General features: G+C 36.6%; 3 protein-coding genes across 3 annotated transcripts in view; 2 read left to right on the forward strand and 1 right to left on the reverse strand.

The window, feature by feature from the left end:
- The first annotated feature begins 529 nt into the window (after window positions 1-529).
- Window positions 530-2,755, forward strand: nop16 (NOP16 nucleolar protein homolog (yeast)). The gene is made up of 5 exons (XM_056262305.1): window positions 530-704; window positions 2,061-2,169; window positions 2,259-2,313; window positions 2,413-2,519; window positions 2,618-2,755. Exons 1-5 carry the CDS (start codon window positions 598-600, stop codon window positions 2,753-2,755), a joined length of 516 nt encoding a protein of 171 aa, XP_056118280.1. The 5' UTR covers window positions 530-597.
- Window positions 2,756-6,951: 4,196 nt separating this feature from the next.
- On the reverse strand, window positions 6,952-10,778 carry arl10 (ADP-ribosylation factor-like 10). The gene is made up of 4 exons (XM_056262306.1): window positions 10,584-10,778; window positions 9,371-9,551; window positions 8,334-8,509; window positions 6,952-7,170 (listed from the first exon to the last, which is right to left on the reverse strand). The coding sequence occupies exons 1-4, from the start codon at window positions 10,719-10,721 to the stop codon at window positions 7,003-7,005; spliced, it is 663 nt and encodes a 220-aa protein (XP_056118281.1). The 5' UTR covers window positions 10,722-10,778; the 3' UTR covers window positions 6,952-7,002.
- A 2,716-nt stretch (window positions 10,779-13,494) lies between these two features.
- The window catches only part of wwc1 (WW and C2 domain containing 1), a 53,177-nt gene continuing 46,900 nt past the window's right edge, over window positions 13,495-19,771 (forward strand). Inside the window, exon 1 of the mRNA XM_056262294.1 lies at window positions 13,495-14,460. Coding sequence (XP_056118269.1) covers window positions 14,342-14,460 — 119 coding nt within the window. The 5' untranslated portion in view covers window positions 13,495-14,341. The remainder of the gene's footprint in view (window positions 14,461-19,771) is intronic.

Below are 19,771 nucleotides of genomic sequence, written 5' to 3' on the forward strand. Positions count from 1 at the left end.
ATCTGTCATGTCTTTTCTTTGATGACATCAACATTTTTTTTTGCAGACATACGGGGTGCCACAACAACAGATTATATGCAGCTCTGAACTTGTATTTACATGAAATGCATTCGTACTTGTGCGTTTTGCAAAGCTTAGTTTATATCTCCATCTAGAGGTAATCGGTTATACCTAATTATTGAAAAGCCATTTTTTTTTCTAATATAATGATTATAAAAACCATAAATACTAATAATACAACTTACTACTAATAATAACGCTGTGAAGTGTGTTTTTCAATTATATCAAAACGTGCTATCACGAACTGCTGCGTCCTCCTCTGTGCCTCCACTTAATAAAGGTAGCATGAATGAAACCTAAAGTCTTCTCTATCCACACTCTTCTCTATTCGCGATAACACATTGAAAAATTTGATAACACATGATATTTCACAATCATACTAGGCAAAGCTCGTCTCTCCATCTTTGACGGCAGGTGGCGATATGGAACCATCTGGATGTGTTTTCCCTTTGGAGAAGAAGTCGTTACTTCCGCGTTCCTCAAACACGCGTGTTACAGTGTTAAGACAGTTGTTGACTGGTGTTTTAATTTACAGTCATGGGTAAACTCAAGAAAAATAGTAAACGTAACACGTTTGATTACAATAAAAACAAGAAGAACCTGAAAAGGAAGCTAAGAAGAAAGGAGAAACCGCAAATTGAATGGTAAGTTCAGGGACGTGCTAAATGCCATCTAGAAAGGGCTATCTAGCTAACAATGTTTTTTTTCTTCTTTTTAAGTTATTGGCCTGGTTTCACATATAGGGCTTAGGTTAGGCTTTAGTTACATTTAGGACATTTAGGTAGCTTTTATAAACATGCCTTAGAAAAATAAAACTGTCAAAAACAATGGCACTGACATATTTTAATACATGGCACAAAAGTTTCAATAGAAACGACATTAAACTAAAACATACCGTATTGTAGTAACCATTAATGCATGTCAGTACATTTGACTGTACACTTTAGTCATATTTCAGTATAAGTAATTATGCAATTACATGTAAAGATGTACTTAAGTGTGTCAAAATCAGTTTCGTTGCATTTAATTTAAATGTAATCTACAATACATTTTAATTTAATTACAATTAACTTGAGATTAAGAGTCTGAAAACTTTGCATTCATTTTGCTGAGTTCTTTATAACAAAATTATTTTTTGTGCGTCAATTTAAAACAGTTACTCTGAGGTCCTCAAAAAATGTAAACGTTGGAGCACAGACTTAAGTTTGGTCTCATTTTAAAGAAGACCCGTGGCATATTATTGTTGAAATTTATATAAAATATATATTTAATAACAAACATATAAATATATATATTTAATAGCCATAAATCTAAACAAAAGTTGATATCTCAAATTAGCTTTCAGTAAGATTTAGTTTGGGCAAAGTACCACTTAGATGCCAGCAAAGATGGGATTTGTGATTTGCAGTACAGTAGTAATTTTTCTCTCTCAAAAATGACACACACACACACACAATTTTGTTTAGTATACAAACCACTCTCTGACATCCACATCAACAAACCCGCACAATTATTGCTGCATAATTTATCCAAATTGACTATAATACAACGAGGCAGAAAACATGAAAGCAAGTGTTAGCTTTATAGGAGCCATCTGGTAAAAAAAAAAAATAGTACACATTTTAATTGTGAAGCCTTGCCAACAGAATGAAAGCCTATTGTCAAAGACTGCATCATTTTATAGTTGAATGGCCCTGGGATTAAAACTGGCAGTTTTAATGGTTTTCAATGGGGACATTTTGTTTCTTAAGGTTCTGAGTGCAACTATTTTGTGTACCTCGTTTAAAACCGATTTATTAAAGAGGGGCGAAAGTAAAATTCCAATAAAAAAACAGGAAAAAGACAAAAATGTCCTTAAGGATGCCCAAGGGTTAGTCTTTTTAAAAGTATGCTCAAGTGTATTTTCACAAGGGTGCTGTCATTTGAAACATCTGTCGTTGACTTTTACTCTCCAATGTTATGCATTATGAAGTTTGTCATGAAACGGGTTATCTAACAAGTCCTCAGATACGCAAAGCCTGGGATGAACACAAAACAGTGAGGCAAAATCTACAAGACATGGGGCTGTCGCCTGGGACCAAGGGCATGCTTCCTATTAAACCTAAAAAGGCAAGTATCAAGCTTGAATCGCCGTTACAGTGTGTTTCTACAAATACTGCCTGATCGTGACAACCAATTGCTTTAATCTGATGTTTCAGGACACGAAAAGTGAACCAATGGAGGCAATTGTGTTGAAACCCTATGTCATTAAAGGTACGTTTCGAAACCAGTGCTTATGAAATCTGTTATTATTGAGAATGAGATGTAGTAATATTTTTCATGCACAAATATGATTTGGTTTCTCGCCTGCAGAAATGGAGGCAGAGGCCAGTCTCCGTGGGAAAGACAAAACCACATGCTCCACCGACATGATTGAATATGTTCAACACATGGTGAAGGAACACAATGAGGATTACAAGGTCAAAGAGAGCCGTATATATCCATGATCCTTCTTGTGCACAAGTAACGCTCTTCAGATAGAGTTCACAGAACTGATTATGCTTTATTGACATTTCAGGCGATGGCAAGGGACGAGAAGAATTACTACCAGGACACACCGAAGCAGATCAAACGGAAAGTGGAATTATTCAAACGGTGTCATCCCGAGGAATATGCCGCGTTCATCGCGTCTCTGCAATCTCAGAAGTCTACGTGATGTCAAGGTGAAGAACTGCTAGTCAGAATATCACCTCTTCAATCCTGCTCCTGGAAACACACTGTCCTGCAAAGGTTATATCCATCCTGCTTGTGATTTTATTTTTTAAGGGATCCTGAAGAGCTTGATTAGCTGGTTCAGGTGTGCTTGTTTAAAGATGGAGCTAAACTCTGCAGGACAGTTGAAGACCTAACCTAGGGAGTCTTCAGGATGAGGATTTTCAACAGTTACTTTCTACTATGGCATCTTCAAGAACACGTTAACTTTTAAGTGTTTGTGTGAATCGAGTGAGCAAATTGAGTATTTGTAGATGTATATAAGCTTTGCATTTGTAATTGTATGTTGTGGAGTGAAATGCAGACATATATAAACTCATAAATTACAATTGATTAATTCTGACTTTTTAATGGATATGTCTAGTGTGTTTTGGCAAATAAAATTAAAGGGATACTCCACTTTTTTTGGAAATAGGCTCAGTTAAACTGTTGAGTTTTACCGTTTTTGAATCCATTCAGCCGATCTCCGGTTCTGGTGGTACTACTTTTAGCATAGCTTAGCATACATCATTGAAGTGGACAAGACCATTAGCATTTCTCAAAAAAAAATGACCAAAGAGTTTCGATATTTTTCCTATTTAAAACTTGACTCTTCTGTAGTTATATCGTGCACTAAGACCGACGGAAAATGTAAAGTTGCGATTTTCTAGGCTGATATGGCTAGGAACTATACTCTCATTCCTGCGTAATAATCAAGAAACTTCACTGCCGTACCATGAGTGCAGCAGGCGTAATGACATGACGCAGCGCCTGAAAATAGAGATGGTTACATGAAATCCACGGGGAGGAGTCGGATCCAAATCCAACTCCTCCCACCTTACATATACCTAAACCTACCCATATCCGCCCCCTAATCCCTAAACCCACCCCTAATCCTACCCATCTCCACCCCTTAGATCTTGATCCGACTCCTCCCCGTGGATCTCATGTACTGCATTGAGGTGCTACTGTGAAAATAGGGTACTTTCCGTCAACACAACGGAACTATTTTCAGGCGCTGCGTCATATCATTACGCCTGCTGCACTCATGGCACGGCAGTAAAGTTTCTTGATTATTACGCAGGAATGAGAGTATAGTTCCTAGCCATATCAGCCTAGAAAATCGCAACTTTACATTTTCCGTCGGTCTTAGTGCACGATGTAACTACAGAAGAGTCAAGTTTTAAATAGGAAAAATATCGAAACTCTTTGGTCATTTTTTTTTTGAGAAATGCTAATGGTCTTGTCCACTTCAATGATGTATGCTAAAAGTGGTACCGCCAGAACCGGAGATCGGCTGAATGGATTCAAAAAACGGTAAAACTCAACAGTTTAACTGGGGGAGTTGTAAAATGAGCCTATTTCCAAAAAAAGTGGAGTATCCCTTTAATACATAGGATTGAAAACAACAATCTGATACAGTGCCACATGAAGGAAAAATCTGGGATATGTTCAGCCATATCGAAATAATTTAGAGGTGTTTTTTAAAGAGCTTTATTGTGTTCATATACTACCGTTCAAAAGTTTGGGGATAGTATTTTTAATGTCTTTTAAAAGTCTTCTGTTCACCAAGGCTGCATTTATTTGATTGAAAATACAGTAAAAAATAGCAATATTGTGGGATATTATTACATTTTAAAATAACTGTTTCCTAGTTTAATATATTGTAAAATGTCATTTATTCCTTTGATCAAAGCTGAATTTTCAGCATTATTACGCCAGTCTTTAGTAATATGTTTCCATTCAAGGGTATGGATTTATCTTGTGTCAACAACTTGAATGACCCATGTAACATTTGGGAATAAAGTAGAGTTTTCATATGTTCAAGAGAACAAACTTTATCACAGAAATTGGCTCACCAGCCGGATTCGGATTCTCACAGACTGATGACGCGTTTTAACGGTCACCAGCATCATAAATCCTGCAAGTTTTTGTTTAAATATTATCATTAAATAGTATACATAAATACAAATTACAAAAAAAAAACCTAGATACCACGGCTGTGAGGGTGTTTAATACAGCGGCTATGGAAGTGACGGTAAAATTGACGCCTTTCTCTCTTCTGACTGCCAATCTCTATATTTTTCCCCCTCTTTTTGAAAGTTGTGAAAACACTATTGTGGAAAATATATTTAATGTAGTCTCGCATTCACCGCTATAGAAGTTTACCCAACTATGACGACTTCCGCTTCTGAGAAACCTGGAAATGTGAAATCTGTGTGGGGAAATGTTTCGTCCTTGTGCAAAATACCCCAATCACGCAGATTTCTATTGAAATTACTGGATTTTGCCTGTAAAATTTTGACGAAAAATGGCAAATGTGACCGCAAAATTAATTACACCAACATTAGGATAAATAATGTTTAAAAAAATATATAATCACACGATTTTTTTAAAGGTCTTTTTTATCTGACATGTCAATTGTTTTCTGCAGTACATTGTGCCAAAATGACGTGTAGTGTTAAATTTTAAACGCCTTTAATACAGAATAATTACAGAGGTTTGTACATGTTTTCAGTGCTGTAGTGTTCCTATAGACACTGGTGTTGCTTCATCACTTTATTTTATGTCACATGCTGCATAGCATGGTTGTGAATGAGTTAAAATAAAAAATCTTCACAGCAACTGTTCAGCGTTGCGAAATCCTCACAAGACTATAAATGCACTGCATTTTCATTACAAAACTGACATTTATTACATTCATAGGGCATTTTATTTTGTCCATGTATCTCCAGGGTAGGAGTATCTGTAGCCAATGTAATTTGCAATTAATATGGGGTAAATAAGCTGTATTTCAAGAGACTTTTCATATAGTTCTTCTTTCATACCACTAGCTCTTGTTGATGCTAATTCAAACCACTTGCATAACCAGACTATTGATTTCACAGTGAAGACGCCTTATTTTTGAACAGCCGTGCAAATTCAACACAACATCTCAGTTTGCAGCCTGAATCACAGTTATGAAAAGAGAATTATCTGAGGTATCTACTTATCATCAGCACAATCTGACACGCTGGAGGCAAAAAGCGTTCCCAAAGATTAGTTGAATTAATCACTCATGGAATGTCCCTATTTCAGCAAAATCTTTTTTCAGAAAAAAAGATATTTCTCATCAAAACAGTTTTTTTGAATGTTTTTCCATTGTGGCATTATTGCCATGATATTTACAGACATGCCCTTAATTCTCATATCAACAAAATAAATAAATAATAATTGGTCCTGAAGTATAAACATATTTTTAAATTAATTTGTATTTAAATCAGACAATTCATTATATACACATATATAAATATATATATATATATATATATATATATATATATATATATATATATATATATATATATATATACACATATGCACACACACACACACACACACATATATTTATATACATAGATATACACATACATTCATATATACACTGACCAAAGTCCAAAGTTGTTGTTACCAAACAAAAACAAAAAAAGTCGCTGTTTGGATTTCCATAGGCAAATACTTGATTGATTGAGTCAATGATTGGATAATTATTGCAGTGTTTTCCAATAATTTCCTGTTTCCAACATTAATAATAACTAAGCATCAAATCAGCATATTAGAATGATTTCTGAAGGATCATGTGACACTGGAGTAATGATGCTGAAAATTCAGCTTTGCATCACAGGAGAAAACTATATTTTAAAGTATATTAAAATAGAAAACCATTATTTTAAATTCTAATGATATTTCACAATATTACAGTTTTTTCAGTATTTTTGATCAAATAAATGCAGGCTTGATGAGCACAAGATACTTCTTTCAAAAACATTCAAAATAGTAATGTTTCCAGACTTAGTTTTGACCGGTACTGTATGTATATATAGCGTTTCCAAGCTAAATACTTCCTGTTGCAAGCAGGAGAACTTGTCAGCAATACATAAGTTTGTTATTGGAAATATGACTCCACATGCAGAGATAAAACATAATATATAATACACTCTTTGTAATACTGAATATAATCATATTCATGAAAAGTAAGATATTGTGCACTGTAACTAGCAGCAATAATGCCCACATCAGCACAGTACTCATTTTGAAAAAATAGTGTTTGTTCAACTCCTTAAGTAGCATTATCCTGACGGAAACGTTCCTTACTTCTCGCACGATTCAAGGAAGATGGAATGCTCCCTCGTTACAAAAGATCCCTTTGCCAGTCTTTAATCACACAACCGGTCACACCAATGTCAGAAGCAGGTCCTGGAACTTTTGGAGGCCGCAGGTTCTGCTTAATCCGTCAGATCCCGACTGTGCTTCCAGCAGGAAGAGCTTCCTCTGATCCGCCACAGAGCTCAGGGAAAGAGCCTCGCGCAGCTCCGGCACGCTAACAGCATCGGGCTTATCCTAGTGAGGGTATCAAAAGCAATTTAGCCAAGATTCACAGTGAAACAAAAAACAGGGAGCTTACTACTCTATTTAAAGTATAGTTCACCCACAAGTGAATATCCAAACCCGTATGCCTTACTTTTGCGGAAAAAAAAAACTTTTGGTCCAGTGCTGCTTTGGACCCGTTTTATTGTATGGGCAAAAACTATTTCTTCAAAATAGGGTGAACTATCCCTTTAAAGGTGCTCTATGTAACTTTTCTACTAAAATGAATCCTTTTTTTATTGCCTGTGTGTGAAGGGGATGTAATCACACATTAAAATGATCCACTTGTCGAGTTTTGCTATCACCTCTGAAGGCCAGTATTCCTATTTCTATGTGAAGTCTCCGGGTCGGATTTACGGCGAAATCCAACGGATGTGACGTGCATGCGCGCTCCCGAGCCTCTCTCCTTATATACAGTCTAGACGGTCAGGGAGTTACGTCCGGTTAAAGGCGCACGTTTTTCGGTTTATATCTCAGTCAATCTTTGATCAATATTCCCAAGACTAATCGTTCGTAGTGCTGGACGGGGCCTTTCGAACGAGCCCACCCCCGAGGTCCAACTCGCCCGGCTCCCCGAGTTATAGCCGTTCGAAATCGGGGGTCCCAGCGAATGGCGATCCGGTAGGGGGCATCCCCGAGGCCCGCCACTCTAGCGTTCGGGCAAGGGTTCCCCTGGGACCTCCTCCCCCGAATTTGAGCTCTCTGGGTCTTTACGTTCCAGAGATACGAGCGATTTTCTTCTGAGATCGTGACGTCACCGGCGTCCGCAATTTCGCAGCGCGCCCGATGGTTTTCGGCTAATATCTCCGCGAAAACACCACCAAAAACTATGGAACTTATATGGTTCTTTTCAGCTCGACTAGATGGTCCCAACGAGCTCGGTGCTCGCCGAATCCGTTTAGTATTTGCCGAGATATTTGCGTAATAGACGGTATTGTCTATGAGTTCGAGCACGAGCGCTCTTGTAAAATTTGGTTGCAATCTGAAACATCACCACTAGAGGCCGCTAAAAGTTACATAGAGCACCTTTAACTAGAGGGGGAAAAACACCAGAAAAACACAGTGGGAATCAATATGAAGCCTTTCCGACACTAAACAGGGTTAAAGTTCAACTACGAACTGAGGCTTTTGGTCACCTGCTTGTTTCCCAAGACCACCACTGGAAGATCAGTGTCTGCTTTCAGTAACCGATGGAGCTCGTCTTTGGCCTCAGGGAGCCGGCCTCGATCAGAGGAGTCCACCACGTACACCAAGATGTGTGTTTTCCTCAGGTAATCCACCCAGTACATTCGCAAGTCTTTACCACCTCCAACTGACGGAACAAGGTGATCGAATAAACTGTAATGCGTTATTACTGCCATAAACACAGATGAACAGGCTTTACGAGAATACGAAATGGCTGGTAAGGCAATAACTGAGTCTGTCATTATCACTTTGAGAGCAAGAACAAGTATCCCACATGAGTAATATGAACATACTCTTCTGAAAAAGAGGTGTGCTTAATTGTATTGAACGTGTACTTGCAGTGTACTTCAAAAACTGTACATGCAAATATACTATAAATGTTATAAAAAAAAAAACATTTCATGCGTTTCTAATCTTGGCATTAAAGTACACTTTTAAAAAGTGCACTTTGTAATAATTTGAATAATCTTTTGTTGAGCTTTAAAGAAGTATACTAATTTTGATGTGTTGATATTAATGCTGCCTTCGTGTGCTATCGTAATTATCATAGTTCGTAACCAGGAAACTCGGTATTATCGTATTGAGTTTACTTGTTAAAAATTGGACATGAAGTCGTATATACCACTGGGAAACTTGGGGATAATTTTGATACCCAAGTTTCCGAGTTGGGCGTGACATGAACTTTAAACGTGGTGGAGGGGAGAACGATTGCTGCAAGTAGTGCATACTTACATATATGAACAATCATTTTGAATGTATTGTATGCTTAATACATAGTAAAAATAGCCTGTATTTGAACAAAATTCCCCAAGCTGACTATCTAGATAGCATGGTGTGGTGAATGTTTATATGCTTGTCAATGTATGGGACGCTATCGAGATGAATCTAGTTTGAACACAGATTATTTCCGTATTAAGTACTCGCTAAAGTGTACTTGTTTTTCACAAAGGTGTGCAGGAGGAAAGGGTGATCTGGCACCAATTCGTACTTTCCAGGAAGTCCAGCTGGCACGCAGGTGTGTGTAGGCTGATGAAGTTGAAGCCGCGCGTGGGCTTCCGGGAGCCCGTCCTGTGGCCCACTCCACTCAGATCCTGCAGAAAACTGCTCTTACCAGCGCCGTCCAACCCAAGAACAAGCACCTGCTTCTCACTCCGCTCCTCCTCCTCCTCCTAAACATACACACATTCATGGAAGAGAAGGCAGGGAAATGAATGAGCAATACAGCAGGACTGGATTTAAAGTCTGTTTTTCCTGGGATTTTAGCACATAAAGCGGGGATTAATTTTGCAATTTCTGCAAATAGTCAAAGCCTTTGCCATCATTAATTAGGGTATTAGTTGTGTAATAACAGACAGACCGACCCCGTTTCTGTTACTTTGGCTATTCTGTTGATGTCGCAGAGGGGAAAAAACAGGTTTATGCCTGATTTATTGTTTTTAACAATAATAATAATAATATAATTTTCCCTTTAATCTTAAATAAGCACTCTACATCAAACGTTGTCACACTGTTTTTGTGGCACTGTATATTCATGATGAATAATCCATATACTTTACCCCACTATCATGAACTTTCATGATCGTTTCATCATAAATCATTTTGTTTACTGGTTTGACTCATTCATTGGAATGAACCAACTCAAAGGAACAACTGAACATCACCACCTGCAAACAAGATTTACTCTTCCAAGGTCAATATCTAGCTGCTGACTGAAATATCATAGACCTGAATATTACTATTTAGTATAGAAATTTCCATGACTTTTTTTTTTCCATACATGATTTTATATCACGACACGTAAATTCTGATATTTTCAAGTTGTCCATGAACTTGGGAACCACGTAGGTTATATGCTCATCTAAACACAGTAATGTTTTGATAATAAGCAATATAATTCGTTTGAAACAGTTGTTTTGTTCTCGGATGCAGCTGGGTATTGGTATTGCACTTTTAGAGATAACTGTAAAAAAGCATTACAAATAAATAGAAATTAACAGAATTACTTTTATATCATCTAGATACTGTGACTTCTCAAAATAGAATACGAATGCACACAGAATCCAAAATCACACAGACATACAGTCGCTACGTAGTGTGTACAGTTCAATAAACTGAAAGTTCCCTTGATGATTGTCTCCATCAGTCACGCGCGACAAGCGGTATCATAAAAAGAGGAACTATTACTTTCGTTTTATACTAACCTCTCGAAACGTGCAGTAGTCTGACTCTGGTGTCCATACCCGTCTTGTATAAAAGACATTGAGTGCGATAAACAGCGCGGTCCCGACCGCAGCCATCGCGGCGCTGAACGCCACGGAGATATGACGCAGTACAACCATGAGCGCACCTGAACCTGAACCTGAAGAGAAGTGTGTGTGACCGAGCAGAGCGCGAGCTGCTGCTTTTGCTCTCCAGTGCAGCACGTGATCCGCCCTGGATTGTTTTGAAAAGCACGCGCCCAGTTTCACCCCAGCGGGTGACAGTTGAGGGGAGGAGAACCTTCACTTCTTGCTTGGTATTAAAAATGTGGTATTGGTATTTTGGTATTTTAATGTATAACTAATTAAAAAAAGTGTACAGTTCGATTTAACAGTTCTGCTGTCCATAAATTATGTTGGAATGTGGTGTGTATGTATGTGCCACTTAAACTATGATGTGTGTGTGTGTGTGTGTGTGTGTGTGTGTGTGTCACTTAAACTATGGTGTATATTGAAACACATTTTTGGTTCAAAAACAAATTACAAAACTAACCAGGAGACAGGAAAAAAAACCGCAAACAGAACATTAGTTTAAACTAACCTAATAGGTAATGCATTATACTTGCCGTTGGAGGGCGTTGTTTAGTTGAAATTTGGGGAACTTGTGTTGACAATATTGTGTGTTGACATAAATTATTTTTGGTAGAGATTCACATGCACACACAGTTTACGACTGCTAATACCGCTGCATTTTTAGCACACCTCTGGATTAACTTTGGTTCCTTTGTTTTGCATTGATTCTTTAGTTAAGTGAACTTTTCTGTTTCGAGGCAGTTTAAAAAAAAAATATCATCCTAGTATCAAATGATAAATTATTACAACTTTTATATTGTGCTTTTTTTATAATAAAGAGTGTCAAAATAAGGGAAAATGTATACTTTGCATTTTTTAAGAACTTTAAAAAGTCATATTTTCTATTAGTTTGGTATGCATAGCATTTATGACAAATAATCACTGTCCCCAATACTGCCATCATTAGATTCAATCCCAACACTCATTTTAATGAAAGTTTTGAGTCAAAAATAAATTATATTTCATGTTTTTATTTATTTGATTAATATTTTAATTAATTAATTACAACATTTTAAGAAATTATGGTTTGTGAGTAGCTTTATTAAGTGAATTGAATAATTCAAAAACAACACAATTATTTTATATATATATATATGTGTGTGTGTGTGTGTGTTAATTAACTGCTAGCTTACTTGTGTCAACTAGTCCAAGGCTTATCTAACCCCCTTGAAAATGATCAAATGTTATTACAGTCTCACATCATTATCATCAGTGTTGGGTAAAATTACTTTTAAAAGTTATGCATTATGTTTTGCATTACTCCTTAAAAAAGTAACTGATTGTGTTACTTTGTTACCTTTTATGTAAAGTAATGTGTTACATTACTTTTGTGTTACTTTTTCTCATCTGGGCTGGGCTTGCTTGTTTGTTTCAATAACAAACAACAACAACAGTTCTATTTTTGGCCAATGCAAAGGCTCTTTCACACCAAAAGTGACATGAATAATCCTCAGGCTGTTAGAGATGCGAATGCACGCCTGTACAGTAGAGGGCGACACTAAAACAAACCTTTCAGCTGTGCTGCCATTCTGGGTGAGATTAATATTTGTGCAATTTAACATATTTAATTATTGCAGGTTTGCATACTATTCTGAGTTTGCATTTCACAGTTTTTATTCATTTTGAGGAATACTGAATCTGTTTTTGTGCAAGTGAGATGAGTACATTTAGTGTAGAACTACAATAACCCGTCATGTTCACACAACACCTCTGCACTTTCTCCTGATTTCTCTCAGCTGTCAGTCAATAAATGGGAAAACACAGTAACTCACGTTACTTATTTAAAAAATAACTAATATATTTTGTTTTAAATGTAAAGGTAATGCATTACTTTACTAGTTACTCTAAAAAAGTAATTGATTACGTAAATTGCGTTACATTAAATTACCCACAACTCTGATTATCATCACACTCATTGTCCACATCAAAAATACACTTAAAGATTGATCAGATCCTTAATTCCAGGACATGTGATAAATGTATCCAAAAGAGGCCATTAACTTAAAGGGGTTGTTCACCCTAAAATGACATTTTTTGTCATAATTTACTCAACCTCGATGTGTTCCAAACCTGTATGAGTTTATTTCTTCTGCTGAAGAAGATATTTTAAAGAATGTCAGAAACCAAACAGTTCTTTCTGTTACAAAACATGGCATTGATTTCATACATGTCCACTGTAGAGGACACCAGAACCTATCAGGCATTCTGGGAGACACAATGGAATAGGGAAATCAATATATCAATATTCTTATGAAATATTAGACATCATTCTGAAAATGTTGCCAATTACTTCTCCCATTGTTATACTTATTTCTTCATTACACGTTGCCCCAACAACACAATAATATGCAGATTAGATACAGTGTATAGATACGTTGTATTGAATGGTAGCCTACTACACATTTATGGCCACATTGCATAAAGTAAAATGGTATATCAATTCATTCCGTTATAACTTTCATAACATCGTTGAGAATCATCTTTATACAAAGTTTGGTAAAAAAAAAAAAAAAAAAAAAAGACTGATTGGTGAATGAAAACAAAATCCCATTTCATGTCTTTTTATTTGTTTAAACAACTGGAGTCCTGGTGTCCGCTACAGATGACATAGCATTTATAAAATAAGATATAGTTATGCTCTTATGCTCTAACCCGTGTAAGGATATGAAGAAGAAAAAAGAAAAAAAGAAAAAAAAATTCTATTGGCTGTCATGAGGAGAATGGTTAATCTGAATGTGCTCCGCTACTAGAAGGACTACGGCCATCACCTGTATGACGTAATCCATTCCGACCGCAGCATAGCGACCGAGCTTGACTACGGGGGAGAACCGCACACAGCCACTTAAAGGAAAACACAACATTTGGAAACAAATGAGAAAGAAACGCGCTACTTTTTCCAAAGAAATTGCCGAAATGCACCGGAGGTGATAGGAATGCATCGGCAAAACACGAAGATACGGAAAACGTTTGTGTGGAGTAACTAACTGTGTGCGGTGCCTATATACAACGAGCTTTTGGGCTAACAGGCTAGCACAGTTGTCGCTAAAACATGGTGGGCAGACACTGAGCGAAAACCCCCCACCATAGACTCGCTCATATGTGGAGACTACTGGAAAATTAGCTATATTTTCTGCTCGGAGGGAATTGTGTGGACTTTAAAATCGACTTTCGACTTCTTTTTCTTGGAGGAAAACTCTCGCGCACGACCTTTGAAAGTTTTTTGACGTCTCGCGCAAGTTAACCGTCCATCAATCTCCGCGAGTAAAGATGATTGACTGTTTGATGTAGTGCGTACTCGACCGAGAATGCACAAGAAACGAGGAGTTTCTGAACATAAAAGCGCAACTCCTGCGGCAAAGTTACGCGATTCAGAGCATCACACCCTCGTCCATTCATTTAACAGCGTTTGCTCGTGGAAACAATGCTCGGTATAGCCTGCACGAATTGAACTGGAATATTGGAACACGTATGATATGGAATACATCTGTCAGTGGTTAATTAATGGCACTTTCCCTATGCGTGGGGTTTAACTTTTTTGGACTAACTTAGTCCACGCAAAGCAACACATGGTTTGCTTTCAAATCAACTTAGAAGACTTACAGAGAAAATTACATGGAGACTAGTTGGTCATGCCAAGGAAGGAGTTACCATTGCCAGAGGGTTGGGAAGAGGCCCGAGATTTTGACGGGAAGGTCTATTATATAGACCATATAAATCAAGCCACCAGTTGGATTGACCCAAGGGATAGGTATGTGTTGAGTACTGCACGTTCTGGGAATGCATACTTGCATACTACTCAGTATACAGATGCACGCTGAGTCCATTACTCATGTGTACAGCTGTTAGTTCACTGAATGTGTTCTTCTTTAAATCCTCAATTCGCAATAATACACACGTCGAAGCATCAAAAATGGGCTGCATTTCAGTGTTGAACTACTGCTTTGTTTCATCCTGGAACCCATGATCAGTGCCAGCTTTACCACTTAAGTCTTCCTGGACTTTAACACAAAATCCGTGCAGGAATGCTTAAGATTATATTCAAGGTTTGGTATGTTTTTGGTATGTGCACTGGGGTGTTTTTCCTTCCCTTCTTTGGATTTTCAGTTATTTACAGCGTGCACAGAAATGGAAAGATGATAGCAAACAGACCGCATATTTGTCCTCTTTGTGTGGTGCAACTGGTTTGCCTGTAGCCAGGAAACCAAGATGGCAGAAAGTTGTAAACAAGTACCTGGGACACATTCCTTAGCATGAGCGAAGCCCACAGCTGATTCCCTCAAATCCCTTTCACGGGATCAAAGTGCACCCGAGCTGTGCAAACTTTAACAAGAATGGTCAAATAGTTTTTGATGCATTCCACAGTTGTTTGCTCGGTATAAGAGCTACGTTTTTGTCAAAGTTTTGGAATAGTTCACCCAAAAATAAAACAAATTCTGTCATCTTTTACTCGACCTCATGGCATTCCAAACCAGGATGACTTTCTTCTGGAATACAAATGAAGATATTTTGAAAGATATTATATATATATGATGATATTTCTCTGTGTGTGGTAAAAAATAAACAAAACATTTTTTTTTTATATATATATATATATATATATATATATATATATATACATACATTGAAAGTATGCAATGCTGCTTTAGACATAGACTTTCATCGTATGGACAAAAACAGTTGAAATATTTTTAAAAATATCTTCATTTGTGTTTCACAGAAGAAAGTATGTCATACATGTTTGGAATGACATTAGGATTTTTTTTTTGTGTGTATTAATAAATGGGGTTATAAATAAAGGCAGAAATACATGCATGAACATATATGTATATTTATAAATATATATATTATTATATGTAATATTTTACATTATATAAATAAAGGCAGAAATACATACATGCACGTTCATGTATGTATTTCTGCCTTTATTTATATAATGTAAAATATTAAATTTAATATAAAATAAAATGTAAAAATAATATAATATATACGGTTTAATAACTTTTCTATTTTAACTTATAATTAATAACTTAATAACTTTTCTATTTTAATATTTTATTTTAATAAACTAATTTATTTATGTGATTAAAGCTGAATCTTCAGTATAATTACTCCATTCTTCAGTGTCACATGATCCTTCGGAAATCATTCTGTTATGCTCAAGAAATATTTCTGATTATTATCAATGTTGAAAACAGTTTTTTGCTGCTTCATATTTTTATGGGAACCGTAATAATTTTTTGGGGGTTCATTGAAAATTAAAAAAAGTTCAATGAACATCATTTATTTGAAATAATATTTGAATGTTATAAATGTCTTTATTGTCACTTTTGATCAATTTAATCCATCCCTGCTAAATTAAAGTATTATTATTTAAATATATATATATATATATATATATATATATATATATATATATATATATATATATATATATATATATATATATATATATTTACCCCAACTTTTGAATTGTAGTGCATCACTTTTCCATAAAAAAAAATAGGTAGCACAACTGTGTTCATCATCATGAAGAGTGAAGAGTAATGATGCTGAAAATTCAGTTTGGCCTGTCACAGGAATAAATGACATTTTAAAATATATTCAAATAGATTTATATTTCATTTAGTTATATTTCACAATGCAACTTGTTTTTATTTTGATAAATGAAATGCAGCCTTGGTGAACAAAAGACACTTCTTATCAAAAACATAAATTAAAATCTGAATTATTCTAAACTTTTGACCGGTTGTGTATGTATGTGAAATTTTGATGTAAAATGAATAAGAAATATTTAAGATAAATCAATAAATGATGACAGAATTTCGGACCTCACTCTTATTCCAATAGAATTTAGTGTGTACTGAAATGGCACTGAGTTGAGCAACTGCACGGAAACAAAAGCTGAGGCACAACAGACGTTTCCGCGCTCATGCCTGGTCGGCTGGTCTGTTATTGCACAGTGTGGTGCATCAAAGGCGCTGATTAAAAATGACAAATATTTCAAATCCTGACCCAAAACTGTCAGCAGACCCGTCTCCCCCCATCTCTCAGACGGCTGCTCCTCCACTGCTGAGCAACAGTTAGTTGACAGGGAGATCTGATGTTTGTAGCTCTTCTTGGTAATGAGCTCCCATTTGACAGCGTTCTTGAGGCAAATGCACAGAGGCGCTGAGGTGTTGCCTGCCCTGTCCAGTCATTCATTAATAATAATAATAATAATAATAACAACAATGTGCTGCTTGAGATTGTTAAACCTATCTGAGGTTTTGGTTGAGTAATTTACATGCATTCAAAATGTTATTAGTAATGATCTTCATGTAGTTGCTGTTTGTCTGGCTGAGTTTGGCTTTTTGGTTGTAGTTACATCACATCAATATTTTTTTATTGCTTTTTTTTAGTACTTGCAGGCTAAATCAGTTTTGTGTTTTGCCGTACTGAGATTATGTCGTTTGTTTACCTATTAAATAGGTTCCTAATTTTCAGTGCTTCTATTCACAGCTGCCCGCTGTATGTCATCTTGTTTTTCTGCTTGAGAATGGATCCAAATATTCAAGATTACAGGGATCCATAAGTACAAATTGGAAGTGCCTGTAATTGAAATCTAATCACTGAGTGTTATTGCTGTAGTTTTCTGTGGTGACATCATGCTCAGGGGAAGTGTTTGAGGATGATCCGGGTCACGTCCTGAACCCTGATCCCCACTTCGCTCTCTCACCTCTACACTTTCCTGTTTAGCACATCTGTGTACTAATAATAGTATAGCAAAATGTATTATTTTTATGCTTTTATAATAATAATAACAATACAATATAATATATATTATAAAGTCAGAAAAGCAACAAAGCAAAATGATACAATGGAGTACAAAAGTATGGAGCCTGTAAAGGGACATGTTGATAAATGTGAAATAATTATATTTAAAAACTTTTGTGTTGGAAATAATAAGCGGCTCCTTACAAAAATGTAAGATCATATTGATTTTTTTAAAAACTTGAGCCTGGAAATAAACAAAGTTTAGAAAACATGTAAAACAATATATTAGAAGAACGGATATATGTGTATGCTTTAATATTAATATATTACTAGAAATAAAGGCATATATAAATATATATATTATACATCAGATTTTACATTTCTAGGTCATTCAAGTCAAGTCATCTTCATTTATGTAGCGCTTTCAACAATGGAGATTGTTTCAAAGCAGCTTTACAGAGATAAACATACAATTTCCGGTAACAGAGATTATTTTGGCTTTATAGCGATTTTTGAATAATGTTATTTCCAGCTAAAGTTGGTTTTGATTGATTCACTTCCAGCAAAATGATCATTTGTTATTACATTAGGGGCCACTAAGACGACGGCGTTCTCTAAACAGACTTCAAACGCGAACCTGTGACCTGATGGCGTTCACATGCGCATTAAAAATTGATTCTATAGTTATATTCGTTTGAATAAATGTGCGCAGGTTTGTAATTTCCCTACAAACCATGCCTAAACAAACTACTTGTCTTGCCTATACATTTGATAAAGAATTTTGTTATCTTTTTTTGAGAAATGCTAATGGTCTTGTCCACTTCAATGATGTATGCTAAGCTATGCTACAAGTGGTACCGCCAGAACCGGAGATCGGCTGAATGGATTCAAAAAACGGTAAAACTCAACAGTTTAACTCTGGGGGAGTTGTAAAATGAGCCTATTTCCAAAAAATGTGGAGTATCCCTTTAACCAAATGTCAGATAACATGGATCATCAGGTTAGGCACTTTATGTAAGCTCAAGTGCTACTGTCATAGAAGCGAAAAGAGGGCAAGCCAAATACTAAGGCCCTGTTTACTCCTGGTGTTAAGATGTGTTTTCGTCGATCGCAGCGAGTGTGTGTTAGAAATCAGGAATGGTGAGAGAACATTGTGCTTGGTACATTTTTCGTCTTCAAATCAAACTTGGGTCTCCATCTGACAGTTTAAATCCCGTCTGGCTAGAGCGCTTCCCATAATGTTTACACATCAGGTCAGTAGCGGAGAGAAGACGGCCTTTTGTGGCCATTCCAACACTTTCGACCACATGAGCGTTTACACTGTGAAGGCAATCCGGTCGAATGCGTTTTCAACTCCCTCTGGAAGTGGTCTAAAGTGAACAAGCTCAATACGTTTCAGACTTCCACTTGTGATCCGATCGACCAAAACGCATCTTAATACCAGGTATAATAAACAGGGTCTTAGACTTTTTGAATTTCATGTACATTTTTAACTTTAAACTCAAATTGTTGCTGATGATATAATTTGAAACAAAAATAGATTTAATAGATTAGATAGGAAAAATGCAACATTAGAGGATGTTCAGTAGTGCTCTCAGACTTTGACAAGAATCAAATGCCTCATCATTTGTTTTCTTTGCAAACGCGATGAAGGTCCAACCGCATAAATGCGGAGAAAGCATTCCTGTGGACTGCCCACATGTCCCACACTGGGCGTAACTGTTTTGTTTTGCCTCAGCGTGACATGCTGAAAACATGCGCTCAGGTAAATGGAATGTTATCTGGCTCTCTCTGATAGGAGACCGCCGTCGGGGTGTAGCAGCGCACTTTTATTGTCGGACCTTGAGCGCTGCTAGTTGGAGCCTCATAAATGACTCGGGGAATTTATGGAGTGCGCTGAATGAAAGTGTCTGACTCATCGTTGAGCTATGTCCTGTGTTTGCACTCGGCTGTGCGCTTTGTCATTTCGCATTAGACCGTGGGTTCTGGGTCTTTGACTTCATAGGTTCGCTAGAGCTTCAAGAGAGAACCTTTCTGAAGCCTTTCTGCAGTTCTTGTTGTTTTACATCACAAAAGCAGGTCATTGCGGCATATTCATTCTGCTCATTCCTAATCATTCTAATGTGGAAATCTCCACGGCATGCTTTGGGGCTTTTGAGTTTCCTTAGATCTGGTGTATTTGAAGATCTCAGATATGCAGGGTTAAGCCTAGAGTTTGATGACATCCAGTCAGGTGAGCCATAAATGAGTCTGGAGATTGGAGAATAATGGGGTGAGAAAAAGACGAGCGTTTCTCACTGCAGCCG

This window comes from Rhinichthys klamathensis, unplaced genomic scaffold (genome assembly GCF_029890125.1).
Source record: "Rhinichthys klamathensis goyatoka isolate OS25496 unplaced genomic scaffold, OSU_Roscu_1.1 h1tg000191l_1, whole genome shotgun sequence".
In the NCBI taxonomy this organism is placed as follows: Eukaryota; Metazoa; Chordata; class Actinopteri; order Cypriniformes; family Leuciscidae; genus Rhinichthys; species Rhinichthys klamathensis.

Bases quoted from the DNA above. Each gene is read 5' to 3' on its own strand.
- nop16 (XM_056262305.1), top strand. From the start codon at position 598: ATGGGTAAACTCAAGAAAAATAGTAAACGTAACACGTTTGATTACAAT. The intron at 2,170-2,258 runs GCAAGTATCAAG...CTGATGTTTCAG, and splicing joins TTCCTATTAAACCTAAAAAG to GACACGAAAAGTGAACCAAT. The intron at 2,314-2,412 runs GTACGTTTCGAA...TCTCGCCTGCAG, and splicing joins GAAACCCTATGTCATTAAAG to AAATGGAGGCAGAGGCCAGT.
- arl10 (XM_056262306.1), bottom strand. From the start codon at position 10,721: ATGGTTGTACTGCGTCATATCTCCGTGGCGTTCAGCGCCGCGATGGCT. The intron at 8,510-9,370 runs GTACGAATTGGT...TTGTTCCGTCAG, and splicing joins CCAGCTGGACTTCCTGGAAA to TTGGAGGTGGTAAAGACTTG. The intron at 7,171-8,333 runs GTGACCAAAAGC...TACCCTCACTAG, and splicing joins TGGTCTTGGGAAACAAGCAG to GATAAGCCCGATGCTGTTAG.